The sequence below is a fragment of the Phoca vitulina genome, unplaced genomic scaffold (genome assembly GCF_004348235.1).
Source record: "Phoca vitulina isolate PV1807 unplaced genomic scaffold, GSC_HSeal_1.0 scaffold6, whole genome shotgun sequence".
NCBI classification, from domain to species: Eukaryota; Metazoa; Chordata; class Mammalia; order Carnivora; family Phocidae; genus Phoca; species Phoca vitulina.
Genome location: NW_022589709.1, coordinates 13444290 through 13467531, shown reverse-complemented (window position 1 = coordinate 13467531; position 23242 = coordinate 13444290). Strand labels below are relative to the sequence as shown.

General features: G+C 45.9%; 1 protein-coding gene across 2 annotated transcripts in view; it reads left to right on the top strand.

Moving 5' to 3' along the window:
• SLIT3 (slit guidance ligand 3) overlaps window positions 1-23242 on the top strand; it is a 591752-nt gene that overhangs the window by 81514 nt on the left and 486996 nt on the right. For both annotated transcript variants that reach the window (XM_032403687.1, XM_032403688.1), the window contains exon 4: window positions 17717-17788. In XM_032403687.1, coding sequence (XP_032259578.1) covers window positions 17717-17788 — 72 coding nt within the window. The remainder of the gene's footprint in view (window positions 1-17716; window positions 17789-23242) is intronic.

Here is a 23242-nt window from a genome sequence, read left to right as displayed (position 1 = left end):
GAGCTCAGAGGGTCAGTAGGGCCCAGAACAGCGATAAACCCCTGGAGAAAAGGCAAGTAGTACCAAACCTGGAGATTGTGGGTAAGGGAATTAGAGGGTTTGGCAGGCAGGTGATCCAAATTAGGAATGGCTGACCCCAGACTGAGTGCATGGCGCATAGGTGGAGCAGGCCAGGGCGAGGCAAGGGTTCAGGCCGACCACGGAGACACTGGGGGAAGAAGCCCAACCGAGGGGCTGGATCACGGGCACTGAGCCAGGGTCTCTAGGGAAGGAGGGCTCTGCTGAAGGCAAGGCAGAGCTCTAGCTTTGAGGAACCTCTCTGAGGTTTCCTCCTGCACAAACCGAAGATAAAGTAGTTCATAGCTCATGCGGTTATTTTGAGGATAAAATAGGCTAATCATTGTCAAGTGTTTAAAAGGGTGGCACTCAATAAATATTATTATTTCATGACAGGGTTTTAAACAGGAGGGAACAAGAAAAGACACAGTTCCTAAAATACGAGTTTAATTCTGAGAAAGATGTTTTTCAAACTAGGTTAGCTTGGCCTTTGAAACATACCATTCATTTACTCATATACTCATATGAGCTTTCCTTCTTTATTCAAGAAATCCTTATTGAGCCCCTTTGATGTATAAGGCATTCCTCTAGTCCCAGGGATACCGTGACAGTCTAGAGCAGGGTTTGTCAAAATGTAGCCCGTGGGCCAAATCCAGTACACTCCCTGTTTTTGTAAATAAAGTTTTATAGGAACACAGCCATGCCCAATCATGTATGTATTGTTTATGGCTGTTTTCATGCTACATTGGTAGAATTGAGTGGTTGTGACAGATAGCCTAAGGCCTGCAAAGCCTAAAGTAATTACCACCTGACTTTTACAGAGAACATTTACCGACCCTGGTGTAGAGACACCTTTCAGTACAGCACTCACTCTGTAATGAAAGAAGCCAGTCAATAGGAAATTTCAGTATAGTGAAATAATTTCAGAAGCCCATAGGGGTAGAGAGAAGGATTGGACAGGGCTTCCTAGAAGAGATGTCCTCTCAGTAGAGACCTGGAGGCTGAATAGGAGTTAATGAAGTAGAGGAGAAAGGAAAAGAATTCCAGATAGAGGGAACAACATTTGCAAAGGCCCAGAGGTGAGAGACAGCAGGGTATGTTCAGGAGCTAAATGAAATTCATCACAGCTAGAGGGACAAAGGACAGGTGACACCAAGCTTCCCAAGCAGAATGAAGACGTTTTAATGTTTTCTGAGGGCAGTGGGGATGTATTGAGGGATTTTCAGCAGGGGAACGATATAATTAGGTTCATATTTTAGGGAAATCAGTTTACCTGGAATATGTAGATTGACTTTAAGTGTTGAGTAGGAGCGTGAGAAGCAAGACTGGAAGCAAGAAGGCTGGCAGGGAGAGCCCATTTCAGTAATGCAAGGGGAGACCATGGTAGCCTGAAGTAGGAAAGAGGCAGTGGAGGTGGAGAAGAGACTGGTTTGGAGACTATTTAATAGGCAAAACTGACAGCACACAGTGACTTGTGGCATATGGGGAGTGTCAAGTGACAAGGAGTGAAGCATGAGAGAGGATCACTCCCTGAGATGGGGACTGTGTGGGTAGGAGCAAGTTTAGGGTGGAGGGAGATGACAATATCCACATCAGTCATGCCAATGGGATGCCCATGAGATGTCCAGTTGGATTCAGAGCAGGCCATGTCATTCATTCCACTGCTTTAAGACTGGAGGTGAAGATGTTAGCTATTTAGATATCTGAAGCAAGTGTTTTCTAGGAGGAGGAAAGCAAGGAGAAGGCCTGAGGAAGGGAGCATCCTGATGTGTCCCAGGAGAGCAGGGAGACAATGTGGCTGGCAGAGTGTGAGACTGCAGCAGAGCTGAAGTTTGAGAGGCAAAGGAGTAGGGAGGTGGACAAGTCACGTAGAGACATGGGGCCCATTGCAAGAACATCAACTTTCACTGAGTGAGATGAGGGCCATTGGAGGATCCTCAGCAAAGGAATGACTTGATGTGGATTTTGAAAGGATTATTCTAGCTACTAGAGGAGAAGAGGTTGTAGGTGGGCAATGGTGGAAGCAGGGGGACCAGACAGGAGACTACTGCAAATCTGAAGGTAACTCTTCCTCCTCCGTATTAGTCAATTTCCCTTTTATCTAAACAACCTCAAAACCTCAGTGTCTTATGGAAGATAAGTATTTATTTCCCTTGCTTATGGGTCATAAGTTGGCTGGGTTTGGCTGATATCAGCTAGATTCAGTAGGCCTTGGATTCCGGCTGTAGACTGGGTTTAGGATCTGTCATGTGATTTCTTATGCTCCTTGGGCTTGTGACTACCAGAGGCATATTTTTCTCAAGGCAGGTGGAAGAAGAGAGGAGATCAAGCCAAACCACAGAAGCACATTTAAAGCCCCTGCTCACATCACACCCACCAACCTTCTATTGGCCAAATCAAGGTACATGTCCAAGCCTGACACCAGCAGGGTGAGGAGATAGGCACTGCCCTCTTTCATGGGAAATACCACAAGGACACATGGCCAAAGTCTTAGATATACGATTCTATCACAGAGAAGGAGGGAAGAATTAGAACAATAAACCCATCTACCAAGTTTTCTCTCTATTCTAACTATCCTCGTCGTCTTCGTATTTGTCTGCTGATTGTAACTCTGGTCCCCTTTGACTCATACTTCCTCACATAATGGGCACCTCCATGTTCTCCCCCATCAGCTCTTTCTTCCCCCTGATACAACTTCCTTCATGCCCTGCCTGAATCTTCTTCCTACAGTGTTCCTTTCTTCATGTCAAGCCTGGTCAAGAAACTTCAATGACCAGCCATTTAGCAACACAGATTTCCCCCAAATGCAAACAATTTCTATACCCCCTTCATGGTTCTGGTCAACCTGTGTCACACCTGTACTGTTATTATTTAATATTTTCTTTAACTTGACTTTAAGTCTACTTACTGTTCCCCTTAGCTTTATCTTAAGTAATAATTACCACAAGAGAGTTACACATTTTTCTAAAAACATAAAAACATATGCTGATTAAGATAAGCATGTTTGTACATTTACCCTCTGAAATCACTTTAGAGGTTTGATGACTGCATTTGGGGACCCACTGGCCTCCCACAAGCCCTATAGCTTCATCCCATCCATCTAGCCTTTATTTTTGTCTCTACATATTTCCACTGCTGGGAGCATGGTGGTTGCCTCACTGTCTGTGCACCTGTCATGGAAAAGCATTTGACTCTAGCTGTGCTCATATTACCCTCTGAACCTGGAAGACCCTACCTCTTTCTCTCTACCTGTCCTTGAAGACTTGCCTCCTCCACAAGTCCCCTAGCCCCTGATTGGCTATCCCTTCCTGCTTCACTTACAGCTGATGCCCATCATCCAGTGGTCCAGCTCATGCTTCTCTCATTTCTTCACATTTGTTGATCTTAGCAACTTGACGCACAAGTGTGCCTGGACTCACATGGCTAGTGCCTGCCAAGTCTTACTCCATCCACACACAGGGCATCCTCATCCTTCACTCAGCACATTAACATAGATGCTGTACCTGAGGTGTCCCATCAAAGTTCCTTTAACCATGTATTCTCTCTGCCCTTTCTCTGTTTTTCATTCCCTAGCTCTTTCCTCTTTCTGTCGGCAGATGCTAATCCAATATTGCCTCCTCCATGAAGCCATAAAGACTTCTTCCATAGCTTCCTCTATTCCCTTCTCCATCAGCACACATCCCATTTGCCTGTGGTCATCAATGTGCTTCTCTTCCTTCCCTACTAGACTGACTATGAGCTCTTTAAGGAGAGGATCTTGCTGGATTTTGTGTCCCAGAGCATGACACAGAACAGGCATGAAGAAGATGTGGTATACATACACAATGGACTCAGCGACAGAAAGGAATGAAATCTTGCCAGTTGCAACAATATGGATGGACCTAGAGGGTATAATGCTATGTGCAGTAAGTCAGACAAAGACAAATACCATATAATTCCACTCACGTGGGATTTAAGAAACAAAGGAAGAAAGAAAAAGACAAAAAAAAATCAGACTCTTAAGTATAGAGAATAAACTGTTGCCAGAGGGGAGGTGGTGGGGGAGGGGAATGGGTGAAATAGATAAGGGGATTGAGTACACTTATTTTGAGAGCGCTGAGAAATGTATGGAATTGTTGAATTGCTATATTGTGCACCTATAGCTAATATAATACTGTATGTTAAGTATACTTGAATTAAAAGAGGGAAGCATCAAAAATGAGTAAAAATAAAAAAAAAAAGAAATAGGCACTGAGTAAACATTAAATTTCTCAATCAATTTATGAATTAAGTGACTTGAACTTTGCTGTTTCTACAGGACTCTTGTTCTTTAAGTCTTGCCTTCTCTCTTTTTCCTTCCCTATATTGCTTGTCCCAGGTAGGCAAATAGTGGGTGCTTGTTAAATTTGCAATAAGGTGGGTTTCATAGGAAATGCAGGAGGTGGCTAAGATTGACAATGAAAATTGATGCCAATTAAGATAGTTTAGCAATTCTTAGTGCTTTCAGGCCTAACCTGATTTTGAACATCAAATGTATCATGCTTTTGATTATCGAAGGCAAAGGGGAATGTGTTTGGAGGCCTTTTGTCTTTGTCCATGATTGAAAAGATGTAATTCATGTTAGGTAACTAGTCCTGTCCATTCTGCATCAGCTCTACATCTGGAGATGGTGTCAAATTCTTTTTCAGGATGGAACTGGTATCGTGTGTGTGTGTGCGCGTGTGCGAGTGTGTGCGTAAAATGGAGAAAAAGAGAGATAGCAATCCACATGCCAACACACGTGGAATCTATTTGTGAGGATCACTGGTTCAGTCCGCAGCTTGGGCCATTCATTTATTTCTTGCTAAGTGAACATCTGGGATTCAGTTTGAGACGCCAACAAGTTTGGAAGGGATCTCAAAGCCGTGGTTGGGATGGGGAACTGCTCGCCTGAGGTGGGAGTGAGAGAGGTGAGCAGGGGCTCTTAAACTGTTCTGCAGACTTTGGTTCAAATGCAACAGCCAGAGAGTGGAGAAACCCTTCCCAGGCTGGAAAAGCATTCACAACCAGGAATAACCAAAGAAGGTTCAATCAGATTAAAGAAATAATGCAATCTGAAAAGTGTCCCCTTCCCCCTATTCTCTTTCCCCCTGTTCCCTTCCCACCCCACAGTTCTAAATGTATCCAGGTATCTTCCTTTTCTAAGAAAAAAGAAAGAAAAAGAAGAAGGAAAAACCTTGGAACTAGACCAGGAAGGAAATGCTATGAGAAAGTAAAATTCTAATTAGTTATAGATGAGAATTGGTCACAGATAATTACTCTACATTCCTTGGCTCATGCCTGAGAAGCCTTCAGAGATCTTTTTTTGTTGTTGTTGCTCTATTTGTAGACATATATCTAGATACCTAGATAAACACACAGAGAAGCACACCATCATTAACAGATCTTGCAGAGTGCAAGTGTTTAGAACAGAAACGAAAGGGATATTTGTCATTCACAAGCTAGGAATGTTTGAATCCTTTGCTGTCAGGTCTCTTTTCCTTTTTTTCTTTCTCTCTCTTTCTCTCTCTTTTTTACTTTGAACTTTCTTAAAACAAAAGCAAAGGCCAATGGGTTCAAACAGGACCATTTTAAACAGTACACTTCCAGAAAATTTGTGCTGAGTTGCACCTGCCCCCTGTGACATCCACCAGCTAGAGTATTTCTCCTTCAATTTGCATCTGTCATTTTCCTACCTGTGGGTCAAAGGGGTTGGAGACCCAGATGACGGGCTGAGAACAAGCCAGAGAGAACATGGGAAGTCTGTTATAGGCTCTGCTCATGCCATCCTATTTAGAACCAGCTTTGCTGCATTGTTTTGGGGATTTTAAGGGGGGAAGATCCTCATAGCTCCCTAAAGTATTTTTCTCTTAAATCCTAGTGGAAATGACTCAACATTAACCATAGGCTGCTGGAGGCATGCTTAATGTCTTGATGGAGCGTGCTTTTACAGAGCAGTGCTAATGTCTGAGGAATTCTCAGTCCTCCCCTGCCCTCCCCAACATAGCTCTCCCATATTCATTCCGAGGCAGCACAGGCAAGAGAGAGTTTGCCTTTGGGGGCCGTCTGCCTTTTCTCGTTAGCACCTCTCATTCTGCTGATACAGAGACCTCACTCTAATGCTCCACGTGGTGTAGGGCCCCTCTGCCTCCCTCTGGTTTCACTCGGTTCTGGAGCTGTCCTTGCTTCCCCCTCACCCCCCTGTGCAAATCAATGGTATGTGCCTCGTGCCCCATACTCTCAGGACCCTCTTTCTAGCACTATGACAAGGGTATAAATCTGTGCAGCTCTCCAGTAACCTGGTTGTGGTACTCCAGCAGGTCCCTAACAAGACACTCTGGTTTTAATAGCCAGGGTGAAATGGCCAGCACAGGGCTGCTGGGGCAGCATTGCATAACAACTGACAGCACTGCAAGCTTTTCACAGTTTACCATTTTTTTCTCATTTGTTCCTCAGTAATTTCGTGGGATAGGTGAATTAGGTATTCACTCACTCATTGATTGATGGATTGATTGATGGATTCATTCATTTATTCATTCAACGAACCAACAGAATAACCAAACAGTAAATATTTATTGAGCACCTACTAGTTGCTAGGAACTATTCTAAGTTCTGAGTTGCAGTGAACAAAATTGACCAAAAAAACCCCTCTTCCCATGGCACCTCAGATTTGGATGGATAATCTAAGAGGTATCATTATTCCCGTTTTTTATATGAAGAAGCCAAGAGAAAGAGAAATTAAACCCTAAGGACTTATAGCTCATTTAGAGTGGGATGTAGAATCCAGGTATCCTATCTATCTCTCATAATAAGGAGAGTAATAGAGGGATCTTAGGAATCATCTCAATAACCCACTGATTCTGTTGATGAAGAAAACCAAGGTGCTGTGGTTTGGGGGGGGGGCAGAGATAGGACCGTCGCCCAGCTTCCCTAAGCCCCAGGCCTGTGCCCTATCCATGAGTTCTTAGACCCTGCAGGGGCCTATAATTCACTGGTTCTGTCATCTTGTCACTGTTTCATACCCACCTAATGACCTCTGTCCATTTGGGCTGCTATAAAAAATACCACAGACTGGGTAGCATAAAGCAACAGAGATTTATTTCTCACAATCTGGAGGCTGGAAATCCAAGATCAGGGTACCAACGCAATTGTGTTCTATGGAGGGCACTCTTCTGGGCTGCAGACTGCTAACTTCTTGCCGTTCCTCATCTGGTGGAGAGGGCAATAGATCTCTCTGGAGCCTGTTTTAGAAAGGTATTAATCCCATTCATGAGGGCTCTGCTCTCATATCCTAATCAGCTCCCCAAAGCCCATCTCCTAAGTCATCACCTTGGGGGTTAGGATCTCAGCATATGAATGTGGTGGTGAGGGAGAACACAAATATTCAGACCGTAACAACCACCCGTACTTCCTTAGTCAACATAGATATCATGGCCCATTTTCATAAGAAATATAACTACCTCAACTCCCTTGTCCATTTCCCCCTTTGTCGTAGTTCCTGCAAAAACCCTAACCTAGGCTGAATTCAATTTCTGTTGTTTGCACCCCGTCACCCAGGCAGCTTGGATGTGTCTGGAGAACAAACACATGCTCATGTAGGCAGATCTCACTTACACCTCGGGATCACTAACCTCAACGGCTGCTGCCCCACCAACTTCTAGCCTTTCCTGGTCAGTTCACGCTCCTGCTCTTTTCTGGAAAACTATTTCTTACCTTTTCTCCTCAGTCACCCACCACACCCTTCCTCTCCTCAATCCCTGCTGACAATCTAGCTTTCTTTTTCAGTGAGAAAATAGAAGTACTCAGAGAAGACCTTCCATAGACTCCCATCACCACGTCTGCCATAACCTGTCCCCTAACTTCTGCCAACCCTGCTGTTGCCACAGACGACCTTTGACCCTGTCGAAGGCCATTGCCATCACTTGTGCATTGGAATTTTCCTTGTCACCTGTTCAGGAGCCTCTCTCTAACAATTTTCCCCTCATCCCCTGCATCATCGATTTTCTCTGTTTACCAGATTACTCTCATCAGCAAAGAAGCATATTGCAATCCCCCCACCCCCACCCCCCGCAATCTTACAAACTAAAAACAACAAAGCCTTTCTTGACTCCATAGCCCCTGCTAGCTACCAGCCTGTTTTCTGTCCTCCGGTATAGCAAACCGCCTCATAATGCTTGTTTCCCCTTGAAATCCTCCTCCCACTCTTTCTGGAGCCACTCCAGTGACTAGTTCATGCCTACCTCTATACCAAGCTGCTCTCTCCAGGTTACCAGTGAGCTCTGCATTGCTAGATGCAATGTCATCCTCATCTTTCTCTACCTTTCAGCAGCAATCCCGCCCCACCTGGGAACTCTCCCCCATCACTTGGCTTCCATGATTCTACCCTCTCTTGCTTCTCCTTTTACCACACTGGTGGCTGTTTCTTGCTCTCTCTGCTCTCCGGTGGATGGTGCAGCCCACCACTCATCCTCACTCCTCTTCCCCTTTCTTCATCTCCCATGGTGAGACCATCATTCATGCCTTTAAATATCATCTGTCTCTTATCTTGGTCTTATTCCTAAAGCCCAGTTTTGCATATCCAGTTGTCTAGCAGGTGTCTCCACTTGGATGTTTATAAGCATATCAGATTTAATATGTCCAACTCTGGTCCTCAGACCTGCTCTACCCACACTCCTCCCCCATCTCTGGTAACAATAGCTCCACAGTTTTAGATGCACAGGCCCAACATCAGTGTCCACGTTCATTCCCCTGTCTCTCAAGCCTCACCTCTAATCCATCGGCAAATCCTGTCTGCTCCACCTTCAAAACATTTCTATCTTAACACCTCCACAGCTGCCACCCTGGGCACCAAGTAAAGAGAATTCCCAGAGAAGGGAGGAGCATGTGTAAACACCCTGAGGCAGGAGAGGATGCAAGACCGGAATGTCCCAGAAGGGATCGAGGCATGATTCTTGAGTCTGGGGGGCTGCCTGCCTTGTCAGGGTAAGGACATCACTATGGGGATGCAAGTTTTGGCCAGTGTCAAGTGGTCTGACTGTCTGAAATGGATCTGGTCAGCTCTGATGGATATACATGACTCTGTTAAGTTGCACACTCAGTATGTCTGCAGTGTATGTTGGATGCATGTGTCTGTGTCTGTGCATTCACATGCATGCCTAAATGCGTGTTTTCTCCTACTCTAGATATGTTTTCCTGGAGTCTGAGCCCTCAGTGTGCTAATGTGGTTTCATGTACAATCCACTGGGAAATTGCCAGAGACCCCTGCTCTTGAATTTAGTCCTAGATAAAGCAGCCTATTGGTCATAGCCCCTGGGGTTCCCTGAATTGTTCTAGGCAAAAGTGACTTAGGTCTTATAGGTCAGCCACCCTGGAACAAGAGGGTTCTCAGTGCCCTGTGGCTTATTCTTTGCATAGTCAGTAGTATTCTGCTGTAGCTGCATAAACAGGACCCTTGCCCTTCTTTCTCCCCACCCCCTTCTTTCCTCCTGAAATCAAGGTGTTCTGGAGGGAGGGATATTTGGGCTTATGGGTCAGAGGCAAAGCAGGCTCAGGCCACTGATGTGCTCTGTTTTCTTTCTAACGACCATGTAATTGGAGGAAAATTGGTCCAATGTGAGGTGCAGGAAAGTTCAAAAGGGGTTGTTTGGGAGTCTTTGTGCTTGTTTTCTTTTCATGCTAGAGTCCTGAGTTGAATCCCAGCAAGGTGAGATCCTGGGCAAGCCCCAGAGCTCTCTAAAACTGTACATAATTCTCAGTACAAAGTCACCTACAAAGGCAGGCAGGGAAGTTCTCAATGGACAGATCCTTTAGGTCTGAAAGGTGAATAGGAATAAATGCTTTGTAGAGATGGCTCTGGGTTTCCCTCCTGCCCTGGGAACAGTGATCCTGGGAACCTCAGAGCCTTCCAGAGGGGCAGGATCGTTAAATAGGCCTTGAAAAGTAAAGCCAAGAGAGCACAGGGTCAGTTTCCTAGTCCACTTTGACTCAGTTTCTCTAGCTATAAAACGGACAGATGCTCTCTGTTACTGACCTCCTTCCCAGGACTGTTAAGAGGCCTGCTAGTCAACCAAGCGCCAAAGTGTTAAGGAAGCAGAATGGTGAAGGGGTTCAAAGCACAGGCTTTGTTGTCAGAGAGACCTCTTTCCAAACCTTGTTTTATCAGCTGGGTGACTTTGGACAAGTTACATAATCTCTCTATGCCTCAGTTTCCTTATGTAAAATAATGACAGTAACCGTGTTTATTTTGAAAGTCACTTTAAGGGTAAAATGAGAGAATGCATATAAAACATCTCACACAGTGCTTAGTACAGCATAAATGCCCTATCTTGACAGAACAAAGGAGGAAGGAAGAAACAATAAGAACAAAGAGGTCATGACTGTTGCTCTGATGCTAAAACAAGCTGGCTATTATGATAGTTCTCACCAAATACCCAAGATCCCTGTAGATTTCCCAGCCTCCTTTACAGTGAGGTGTGCTCCATGCCGGTATTTCCGGCCAACAGACCGAGAGCAGAGGTGTCATGAGTCCCTACTCAGTCAAGAAAGCTAAGAGCTGGTATGGCTCCTTGTTTCCTCTCTTTGCCAGCCCAGCGGCCTTGGAGGCCATGCCTTCCCTATGTCATCTTACAAGGTGGAGCAAGTTGTTTATGGGAGTGTAGAATCTGTGTTTACTGTGTTAACCCAGTGAGATCTTGGAACTCATTTGTTATGCTAATAGCCTTGCTGACCAGCACAGTAGTCTATACGGGAGAAGTAAATCTATTTCTGGCCTCCTGGGGCATCTAGAGATGATGGTGGTGACAAGAACATTAGCTGCAATAGTCACTGTTTATTGAGCCTTTGAGGAGTCCTATAGAGACCTTTGCAGATGTTAAATCATTCATCCCTCTCAGGGACCTCATGAGGTACATATTTTGCTATTACATAGTAATGGTGTTCCTAAAATAAACTTTAAGTTATTTTTAAAGTGGGTTCTCTGGGGCACCTGGGTGGCTCAGTCGGTTAAGCATTCGACTCTTGATTTCAGCTCAGGTTATGATCTAAGGGTTCCTGGGATTGAACACTGCACTGGGCTCTGTGCTCAGGGGGGAGTCTGCTTGAGAGTCTCTCTCTCTCTCCCCCTGCCCCTTTCCCTATTCTCTCTCTCTCTCTCAAATAAATAAATCTTTTAAAAAATAAAAATAAAATGGGTTCTTTCAAACAACTTTAATGAGGAAAAAACTTCTTAGGGGCAAGAATTTTAGATGATGGAAACAAAGTTATTTCTCTCACAGAAATGTCAAAAATAAAGGTTTTAATTGCTATTAAGGACATTTTGAAGTCGTAAACTAAAAATAACAGATTTTCAAAATTGGCATAAGCCAGCCTAAATGTCAGTGAGCAAATGCTGAATTCTGTGGAAGATAAGACTCAGGTCAACTTGCTCCTGAACCATCAAAATAAATTGTGGTTTGGACCCGAGTGCTATTAAAAGGAAGCCCCCGCTAGATCTCAAGAAAATTGCTCGCAAAAATAAATAAATAAATAAAAATAAATTTTAAAAATGGAAATCCCAATGGCAAAGAAGAATCGGTCACCCAACGGAAGTGGCCATGGGTGCTGAAGCAAATAAGCTTGCTTTCTACACACGTGGGATGCATTTCTGATCATGACAGTGACGCAAACCAACAACATCACAAATCAGTTTTCTTATTGAACTGATCAGGTTACATCCAGTTTGCATTATGAAATTTGCATTGCAGGAACAAAGCCTGAATGTGATTTGACCAGTGAGGAAACCAAGAAAATAAGAGGATATCAGTGTTTACAGGGAGCAACTGTAGAAAGAGCCCCACATCAGGGCTGTCTGCTTTTTTCACTTGCTGAAGTTCAAGTTTTTTCCCTTATGCTCACAGAGTTCCCCTGATGTATAGTGACACGTGTATATCCTCATGGATGATGGTGCCACCTCTGAGCTGGGATTTGAGACCTCTGCAGTTTGGGGCTTTCCTTCTTCTGGGCTTACCTGGAGCCTCAGCTCCATGGTCCTCTCCATCTCTCCACTGGGGGAGGCTTAGAGCTTCTGCTCTGAACGACAGAGACTCTTTGGCCCTTGTTGCTTAGACATGTTGACATTTCTGAAAGTACCAGTTGACCTAGAGAACATCTAGGCTGTCTAGGAAAGTGCCTGGGGCTGGGGAACCAATTAATTTCATTACTAAAATAAACAATCCCAGTGACCTTTGGGAGTTAGCACACTTTGACTTTTCCCCTCCTTCAGGCTGTAGCTGGGCAGCTGGACATGCTACCGCTCCCTGAGGAAAGTAAGGCTTGGCTGTGCTGTGGCCCTGCCCTGGCCTGCTGCTGACGTACATGCTTCTGGCCCGAGGCCTCTCACTCCGTCCTTCACCCAGCGGGGGAGGTACTGAATGAGCCCCACAGTTCTTGCCTTGCCTGTCAGTGAGGCAGGTGAATCTGCAAGAAGTTTCTGGAGAATGCAGATAGACATGTGGGCCCTCTGGGAGTTGTGTTCGCCTCCAAACAGGATGGCTTCTGTCACCTAGCCCAGGAAGGCTGTTGACTCTTTAGGCTCCCCAAATTTGCCATTCTTCTCTTATGATTTATTCATGAAATTCAACCGGCCCTTTCTGAATCACCACCCACTGCGTGCCCGGGGCTGTGTGGGCTGAGGTTGGACAGCAGGAAGATATTAGACGCGTTTTCTACTCTTGAGGACCTACAGAACTTAATGGGAAGATGAGACTCACGCATTAGGTGATAAGTTGAGACAGCGTATAATGAAGAGCTAATTAAATATTGTCGTTATCCATGGTAGCTAAGAGCACAGATTTAGCATCAAGTGTCTGGGTTCAAATCCCATCACCATCATTTTGATCAAGTTTGACTTTGGGCAAGTGCTTTAACCTCTTTAGTCTTCTGTTCCCTTATTACAGCTACTGAGAGTACTAGCCTCAACGTGTTTCTGTGAAAATTAAGTGGGACAGTGCAGGTAAAGTGCTTGGTACAGCGCCTGAGTCATGGCCTCACTGTTATTACTAGCTACTGATATTAGTTGTCAGAACATATTTGAGAGACCCCAGTAGTATAGAAATCTGGAATCTAAACACGCCACATTCTGTGTGCTGGTCTCCCTTCTCTGTTCCTTTCAGCAGTGATTGGTAATCTCAACTGATCAGTTACTCAGTTAACAGGAGCCCCGGGGGACAGTTTTAACACCCCCACCCCTGTAACTCCCTCTGACTCTGTCGATGATGCCTCCCATGTATCTCCTACACCCCAATACCATTCTCATCCTTAAACCAGCTCCTCACACAGCCAGGTGGATCACATAAGAGCCCTCTTAACTAGTTTCCTTGCTTCCTTTTTCACTCTCTGCCAAACCATGTTTATTGCTACTCAAGAGGACTTTCTAAAATCTAAACCAGATGATCATTCCCTTGCTCACACCCCTCCTGTGGCTTCCCATTACTCTCAGGAAACACCCGAGCCCAGATCCTTTATCATGACCCACGAGGGTCCTTGCTATAGGACCCCTGCCTAGTTCTGTAGCTTCATCCCTTTTTTCTCATGTCATCCCCACAATTCAGCAATGCAGCCTGCTCCCCAAGTGCTCCTGGGTCTCATGGCCCTCCATGGCCATGCACAAGTCTAGAGCCCTCTGTTCCTGTCCCCTGAAAAGTTGTACTCATGCTTCAAAACTAAATTCCAACCACTTCCTTTGGGAAGCCTTCCTTTACCAGGTCTGGGTTCACTGGCCTCCCTCTGTTCTCCTATGATACCTTTGTTTTCATGTCTGTCTTCTCCACTACCATCTGATATTTGGAAAGGAATATTCTTATTCATTTTTGTATGTTCATATTAAAAAGGACTGGAGAGGCGGATGGATGGTGCTTGGGTGGAAAGCTGGATGGATGGATGGATGATTAAAAAGATAGATAAATGGACAAATTCAACAAAAAAAAAGTGGCAAAACCTCTAATCAGATTTTACACCCAGCTGCCTCCAGGAGGGTGATCAGCAGTACTGTAAAGCTTCATAGTTCAGGCTGAAAAGCAGTATGACCTTGCAACTCACAGCCAGTGGGTTTTTGACCTTGATGCTGCCCAATGTTCCAACAGGAAAGCTAAAAAAGAGTACTGATCTCAAAGGGAGGGGGACAGCCAGGTGGACTTTATCTTATCACTGACATGGCCTATGGCCTGTTTGTCAGCCTCCTTGGGTCTGCCCTCATATGGGTCCCATTCAGTCCTTTTTTCCATCCAGGCATCATGGATCTATTTTCAGCTTGAACCACAACAGGAGATTTCCACGGCTGGGCCCAGGGTGACAGAGCAGAGGACGGCATGAGTGATCGAGGGCCTCATGGCCAGTACTCCCGTCTGCAGCCCAGTGCTTCCCTGCCCCTCTACCAGGACAGTGACACATGTCATACTGTTCATTTTCCTGTTCAGGAGCTGCTCTACAGCATCCGCATGGGCAATGCACCTTATGCAGCTTGGAGCCTTCATCAGCTCTTCAAGGAAGACCTTTCAGCCAGCTTGGTTAGCTAAGTAAATGTGAATAAATCCTGGGATGAGCTGGGAATGAAATAGAGCATCCAGCTCCTTGTGATAGGGAGAACCAGCACGAGGCCCGCCCACGCTAAAGCGGAAAAACCCGGAGGCTTTGGGAGAAGAGCCCGGCCCAGCTGCCCTGGAAGGCTCATCAGGCAGGCAGAGCACAATTGGCTCAGTTTGGTTGTGTTTTTATTTTTGTCCAGCCACAAATACTGAAAAATGATTCCTTCCCTTCCTGGAGCCTTGGAGCCAAGCTGGTTTTATTTTTAGCTTCAACTCTGCTTTGGGGCTTTTAGCGCACTGAACACCCTACCCGCTGCAGGCCGCAGCAGGCCAGATTTTCAGATTTTTGCCTAGACTGGAGCATTGGGCATCTGAATGGCACTCTCACTGGGCTTTGCGCAGCTGTGACAATAGAGGGTGGTTCCAGACAGACCCACCGAGAGACCAGTTCTGGCCTTAGGGACCTCCAAGAGAGTCCTGTTCAGGAAGGGAAGCGGATTCAGGGTGGACGGTTGTCTGGGCTAGTGGAGAGGGGGCGGCAATCGTGGAAGAAAGGAAGCAAAGGGGAAAAAAAGGAAGAAGAAAGGGAAAGAGGAAGGGAGCTGTCAGTTACTGCAAGGCTTCGAGTGGTTCGTGGTTCAGAACCAGGGCTCTGGAGGCAGACTGCCTGGGTCCAGATGCTGTCCCTACCCCTTCTTCATGCTGTGGCCTTATGGAATGTGCCCAACCCCTCCAGACACCAGCGTCCTCGGCTGTGAGATGTGGGTCATAATGGCGCCTGCCTCTGGGCTCTTCTGCCTGCAATCCTGCCCGTCCAGCATGCAGCCTAGCGTCCGACATGCAGTTAGGACTCGACAAGCATCGTCTGCAGTATTATCACCACGCTCTTACTGCAGTGCTAGACACTTTGGCATATACTGTGTCATTAGGAATTACTATAACCCAATGAGTAGGGTTATTTTCCACATGGAACACTGAGGCTCAGCAGGCTAGGTAACGGCCCTAAGGCCCCACAAAGAGATCAAGATCTAGTTAGACCTGAACCCAGCCTTGGCCAGCCCCAAAGCCATACCACGCCTCCCCTGGGATCAGTCCTCCCAGATGACATAAAGGGACCTATTGCTTACTGTATGGGAACCGAACTAAACAAGCAACTAGATTACCCTTCACCCTCCCCTGGGCTCCCTCCATCTCTCCATTTTAGTGACAGGAACACAAAGAATAGATACTGGGTGTGATCAAAAGAACACTGGTCAAACTCAGGGAAACAAAGTATGGTGGTGGCTATCAGGGACAGGGCAGGGCAGGTGGGGGGGTGTTGTTTGATGGGGATAGTGTTTCAGTTCTGCAAGATGAAAAAGATCCAGAGATCTGTACAACAATGTGAATATACTTAACACTACTGAACTGTACACGTGAAAATGGTTAAGGTGGAAAAAAAACTTTTTTTACCACAATTAACAAAAAATTTCAAAAAGAGCACTGGTGTGGGAGTCAGGCTACTGTTGGGGTGAGGCAGGGAATTTGAGCTTATCCCGTCCAACTTCCCAGCCTCTCATCTGGCCTCCTTGAGTCAGGGGGCTCCTGAACAGCATCACTGGTCCATACCTGCCCACACACGCTGTGAGCCCCTCAGAGCTGAGCAGCACACTCCTGACAGGAGGCTTATTCTGTGGTCTTAAATGCTCCTCTCTTACATGCTTTGCCCTTTTTAACCTCCTTCTAGATCCCTGTCCCTCTCAAGTGTTTGGCCATCAACCTGGGATGAAAGGGGGAAAATACCAAAATCCCACCCAGGGAACCATGTCTGCTTGATGCGATGGGGAAAGCATGGGCTTTGGGAGGAGATGCAAAGAAGAAGCTCACCTTTTTCTTCAGTTTGCTTAACTCTCAGATAAGATAATAATGGTTGTCCCAGGTAACCAAACAGGCAGTTCACTCTAAGGAAGAAATTCAGCCAGGCTATAAACTGTTCTTTGGCTCCAAGACATTCTGGGGACAGATTTGGAGACACTGGTTTGGACACTCACCGATGAGGCTACATGAAGATACTAGGAGAGGGAGGCATGGGAGCAGGCAGGGAACAGGGTCTCCCTCTTGGCCTCTCACTCCCAGGAGAGCAGCCTTCTTGGAAGCCACAACAAGGGTCCTGTGTCCTTTGGAAACACACATGGCCTTCTTTACTATTGGCATTAGTGTTCACCGTTCTCAGGAGACTGTCTAACTGGCTCTATTGCTGCCATCCAACATGGGGCCTCCCTCCTGGCCGAGTTTACCTCCAGCCACACGGCATGGCCAGACTGTGATCTTTGACCCAGAGCCGACTGCTCCATTAGGCACGGTGGGGACAGTGTCCAAGACCAACAATACTTTTAGAGTCCCATGAAAATGGTTTCATTTCTTTTAAAATTATAAGGAAAAAAAAACCCTTTCAGGTCAAAGTAAATGTTATTATATATAATATTAATATATTTTATACCAACATAGTTATAAAATATGATATTAATTTTTTATAGAGATAGGGACACGCAAAGGCAGAAGTGCCAAGGGCCCATGAAAATTATAATGCAGCCCTCCTCTGGGCCAAAGAGCCAGGCTGGTAGGGATTCCATTTGGCCCCTCAACCCGTGGCCTCTTCTACTTCCATAGTAACTGCTATTTCCCCACCACACCACCACCATTATCTAGGATAGAATATTCTCTCTGGTATTTTGTTTCTTTTTAGGGACCCATTTTGCTTATCAGTTTCATCACTTGGCAATAGCTACCTGGAGCACTTGGCCAGAAAGTTTCGAAAGCCTTGTGTGGGATCTGTGGGAAAGAACGTGTGATCTATGAGTGATGTCTGTCCTAGGCTCATGATGGGGGAATGGCAGCACACGTGCTATGTTCTTGCCTGTGACTGACCTTTGCCTTATATCCTCAACTTGACTGCAAGCTTTTCAAGACAGAATATGCCTTAACATGATGTGCATCCCACGTTGAAATATCTAGAAGTTCTCTTTATACCTGTTGATTGATTGATTAATTGATTGGTGTCTGTGAATACACTTGATCCAATTTAATGTCCCCTGACATCCTTTCATTCTTCTCTTCATCTGTAGGCGCCTGAACAAGAATAAGCTCCAGGTCCTCCCAGAACTGCTTTTCCAGAGTACACCGAAGCTCACCAGACTGTGAGTAGAATTGAATTGTGTTTTCTACCGGGCGTCCTGCCTGGCTTTGGTGATGTGGATATTGTGATTGCCTTCGTGAGTGGAGCCTGGTGCCGTGCAGAGCTTGGCAGTTAGCCCATATGCGCGGGGACTTGGAGCTGGTCTTCAACATGGCGTGCCCTTATACGCCCCTCCACACCCAACTTTTTGCTCCCTTTCTTCAGAGATCAGTGACTTAAGTGGCCACTGAGAGCTAGTGACTTGTGGTAGTAGATCTTTTCTTTGCAAGGAAGGACATGCTGCCATTTAACATGGGTCTGACCTTACCTCAGGGAAATGCCCTGAGGATGGGATTTGAGATGCGTTTATTTACAGGAGACATCAGTGGTGTCAGAAGGCACTGGATTGGACTGATCATTTCAACCTCACCACCCTGCAGACTAGTACACCTCCTGCCCTTCGCCTGCTTCCTACTGCTGCCAGTCTTGGAATCCTGGGTCTGGAGAGCTATGGTTTTGTGGGAAAAGGAAGAAACACCTTGAATTTTGCTTTATCTTCTGGAATGGTCCAGGTTATAATGCAGGGGGAAGCTTGGAGATGCTTCTGTGCATTTATTCAGTGGGAGAGTGTGGAGGTTTAGGAGCTAGAGATGCATGTCAGAATGGAGATTGTGGTTTGCATATTGTGGGTGTTAGCCAAGTGCTAATTAACTGGTGGTGAATGGCTCCATGATTCTGAACCTACAAGTCAAACTGGCAGTGACTCTTGTAGTTCATGGGGTGAACTGGGTTGGCCCGAGCCTTGGTTTTCTGAATGGAGTGACAGTGTCTGGCTGCTTATTAGTCAAGCGGTGAGATTTACAGCCTGGCTGGGAAGACTCTAACATTACTGGGGAGGCTCCAAACTTGTGGCCACTATTCACATTCTCGGTGGCTGTGTTTAATACCTATTTATGCACTCGAACAATGCGTGTAGGCTCCAAGATACATTGGGAAATACGAAACACATGTCAGTGAGTGCACTTAAGAACGAGTTCTGAATTGGAAATCTGTATCTATATCTATATGTGTGGGTACACACAAAGAGACCATATACATAAGTGTATTTTAAGGGGTACTTTATTGGAACAAGAACAGCAAGGGTTGGCTGGTGTTTAAGTGGTACAGTAGCGTGGCTCGCCTTCTCTAGGACACACCTGTACCTTGTCAAGGTCTGCTCGTGCTGTGTACTGCATTTCTCTCGCTCAGTCCACCTGGCTGACTTTGCTAAACATGGACAAGAATATGCCCCCCTTTCCACCCTTCCTCTCTGAATCCACTTTGATGAGCGTGAGGGTGGATAAAGTGACATTCGGCAGCCTGGGTGTCTAGCTGAGCTGGATAAGCAAGACGAAATGGGCATGAGGGGAAAGAACCTGGTTTTTAATTTCCTCTTCCTGTATAGTTCTTTCCCTCTGTGTTTACTTACTAGCTGTCTCTCCACCCAGCACTACATTGTGCCTTTTCAAGCTGCTCCTAAATAATGCTGGCTATCTGCTCTTCATTGGGAATCTCAGCATCACTTTCTAGGCACACAGAAGGTGTCTGTGGGGCTGGGGCTGCTGGAAGGCTTCGAGCAGGTGGGGTCTGACGGTTCTACTTGTTGCAGGACGTCGGGCGGGCCGGTTCTTGCTCACGGAACGTGGCCTCCCAGCCATTCCCCACAGCCGTCAGAGTGATGCCCATTTTGTTCAAGGCTGCTCTTGACCCAAGCAGAGGAGGAATTTCAGGCAGCGAGATGCTGGGGGCCAGGCCCGGGCAAACAGCCCGGGACATGGGAAACCTCAGGGTGCTATCCTGTCACTTTCTAACTGAGAGAGGTTGGGGGAGTCACTTTCCCTTCTGTGCCTGAATATCCTCATCAGTAAAAGGCAGACACCCCTCCTCCCTTTCATCTTCCTCGCTGAGGAGTTGTGAGTATTGGACGAGATCACAGTGTGCGTGTGTTTTCTAGGGTTTACAGTGTGGTGTGAGTGTCCTCACCAAGGTAACTATGACTACTCCTACACTTCCCATCTGCTCAGCCTCACTCTCTGATCTCTTCCTACGGGATGCATGAAGGAACTGGGAGTTGCTGTGAGCACTGAGGTGGACGACCCTGAGCTTTTACTTCAAGCCAGAAGAGCTGCAGCTGGGAAGGCAGGGAAGACATTCGACTCCCCTTCCAGGCCCTCGCCAGGCACAGAGGCCGGCACCACATCAGCTCTCAGTGAACGGGCCGATGAAGAAGTGAAGGATATAGGCCTAGGTATATCAACAGTACCCTTAGGCTCTGGTTCTTTTACCCCCATTCATTCATTCATTCATTCACTCATTCATTCATTCAATAAGCTCTTCCACTGTGCCTGGCTTCTGCTGGGTTTTCAGCTGCAGACATGAAGGATGCCCACTTCTCTGTGTGCCTCATCATGACACATTCTGAATGGCTGCCAAAAAGCTGAGAGCTAAATATAATTTTTTTTTTTATTGAAGCAACTATATTAACCCAGGTTTCAGCTATAATCAGCAATCCCTTTTTTCTCTCTGGGCTTGATCTTTGATTTTTCTTAATGGCCCTATTGTGTCTTTGTCTTATTTTGTTGGCCACTCCAGGGCCTTTTTGGAAGTAAGCAGGGTACAAATTAGAAATCAATAAATGTGCAATCATGAGTGTGTATACATATGCCACTAGCTCTGTTTTAAAAGAGCATTGCATCTCAATAGACACAGTGAGCCATTTTCCAGGGAATGCTAAATGTGGGTACTCTGTGGCTGTCTACTCCGTAGTATGCCATGTGGGATAAGTAGCAATTCTGGACACGCCTTTTCCTTTCTTACTAGATCTGTAGACAAAAACTGCCTAATACTCAGTGTTTATCCAAAGAATACCTTTTGGAAAGGCTATGGACATGTAATAAGATGTTTTCAGGAGTGATGGGAAAGGGAAATAATATTTATTGAAAACCTGCTATTATAATAAAGTTACTAACCAGTGAGTGACAGAAATGTGACTAACGTTAGTTTAATCCAAAGAGGAAATATATTAGTTTATATGCCTGGGAAGACTAGAAATAGTTATGGATGGCTTTAGGAACAACTGGATCCAAGGGCTTGGTGATGTCATTGGGACTTCATCTCCCTCCCTCCATGTGTAACAGTGCCCATGATGGTGGGCAAAAGCAGAAGACTCGGGGGCACTAAACTGGCACTCTGGGTAGAGTCAACAGTCCTGCAAGAAAGAACCAATGGTAGATTGCTTAGCTTGGTCACACGTCTATGTCGGAGCACGTCGCTGTTGCCAATGAGGTGGTGTCCTCTGACTGATCAAGTTTGGGTCGTGGGTTCATCCCACTTGTTTGGGGATGAGAGTATGGGTTTTCCCAAAGAAAGAATAATTCTGTTATTGGAAGATGGGGGAAGTGATGCCAAACTTGAAAACAACAGATATCTGCAAGTTTATTGAGCATCTACTTTGTGCAGACTGCTGCGCTTTAATTGAGTGCTTTGGATCCTCAATAACACTTCAAGGTAATAACAGTAACAAACCCATTGACTGGCAGATGCTGTTCTGAGCACTTTATGTAGAACTCATTTGATACTCCTACCAGCCCTGTGGGATAGGTGCTATGACTATTACTGTTTGATCGATGTGAAACTTCAGCTCAGAGGTTAAGAACTCGCCCAACATCATACAACTACTTTGTGAGAGAACCAGAATTCAAATTTGAGTAATCTGACTCTGGAGTCTGTGCTTTTCTCTACTACAGTCAGCTCCCTGCCTCAATACTCCCATTTTATAGTAGAGGAAACTACAACTCAAGAGTTTGAATTACTTGCCCATATGGCCCACATTTCTAAGAAGTTGCACTACCCTGGGACTTTGCCTCAATGTTCAGATTTAACCTTTACACCAATCTTGCAGAGAGAATCATTCTCAAATCTACTTCTGAAGCTTAGAGGGGTTAGTGTCCTTCAGTTTTCTACCATGCCAAGCTAGCTATTGTGGAGACCTGAAGTGTTGATAAAAAAGATTGTTAATGGACCTGTCATATATCCAAGTGTTTCTGTCAGGCCTCTGCTGGTCACTCCACCCCCATCCACCCTCAGATCCAGCACCATCGATTGATTGATCCATATCTATATTAGTGCTGTATCTGTCCTCTTGCTCTGTTTTCAAGCACATAGAGTACAAGCCAGAGCATCCTAGAGCTTGGAAGTGCCCTGAGGTTTAGGTAATACTGCTGCGGTTGATAAAGGGCCAGTAAGGTCTATGTCATGCCCTGGGCACTCAATAAGTATTAGCTTGCCCCCCACCCCCATCTTGACATAGATCATAAGGTTCTCAAGTGTCGGGACCATGTTTCTGGTCTTCTTAAGTTCCCTACCACTCCTGACCCAGAGCTGAGCATAGGAGGTGGCATTTGAGTGAAGGGGTTAAGGGGCTGTGAGACTGTGGATGAGTCACTTAACCTCCCTGGGTCTCAGGTTCTTCACCAATAAAATAAACAAGAGAACCTACTTCTCTACATTGTTGTGAGGATAAATGAAAGTAACCCATGCACAGCCTTCAGCTTTGACTCTAGCACATAGCAAGTGCTCAGGGAAAGATGGCTCCGGTTGACTTTGCTAGCTGACTGATGCGAGCAGTGCTTTTGCCAGGCTTTGGCATCTGTGGTTAACACTTCAGCACCTGGCATAGAGTTCAGGCTCCAAAGGAGATGAGAGTGAGGGAACACTGCACTTGGAGCGGGAAGATCCCGGTCCTCAGACCGGCTCCACCACCCATAGGCTCTGTGGCCTGAGACATGTTACTTCCCCTCTCCGGGCCTCAGTTGTTTCATCTAGACAGGATGGGATGGAACGCAGTCTGCTACATGGTCTATAGGTTATTAATTCCGCCCTTTTTTTGTATCCCTTTCCAGCGTTCTATCTCACCTACACATGGGAGAGGGAGCAAAGGATTTCTGGTTATTGGGAGGTTAAAGTATTAATGTTGGCAGAAAGCATTAGAAGGAGCAGAAGACAAGGTAAAAACCATGATTAAAAGTCCTCTGCATTTTACCGGGGCACCTGGGTGGCACAGTTGGTCTAACTCTTGGTCAGGTCATGATCTCATGGTTGTGAGATTGAGCCCTGCATCAGGTTCTGTGCTCAGTGCAGAGTCTGCTTGAGATTCTCTCTCTCTCCCTCTGGCCCTCCCCCCCCACTCTCTCTCTTTCCCTCTCTCTCTCTCAAATAAATAAATACATCTTTTTAAAAAATAAAAAGTCCCTGCATTTTACCGATTAGAGAGTTTTAAGGAGACAAGGGACACAGTGGTTTACAACCGCAGTTTTTAAGAGTTTGACTTCCCCATATGAGGATGAGGAGACCACTGGGGTCCTTTTGGCCTGTCTGTCCTGGATTCATGTCAAAAGAGCCCATTCCATATTTGGTAGTGGTTTAAAGCCCGTAGCTG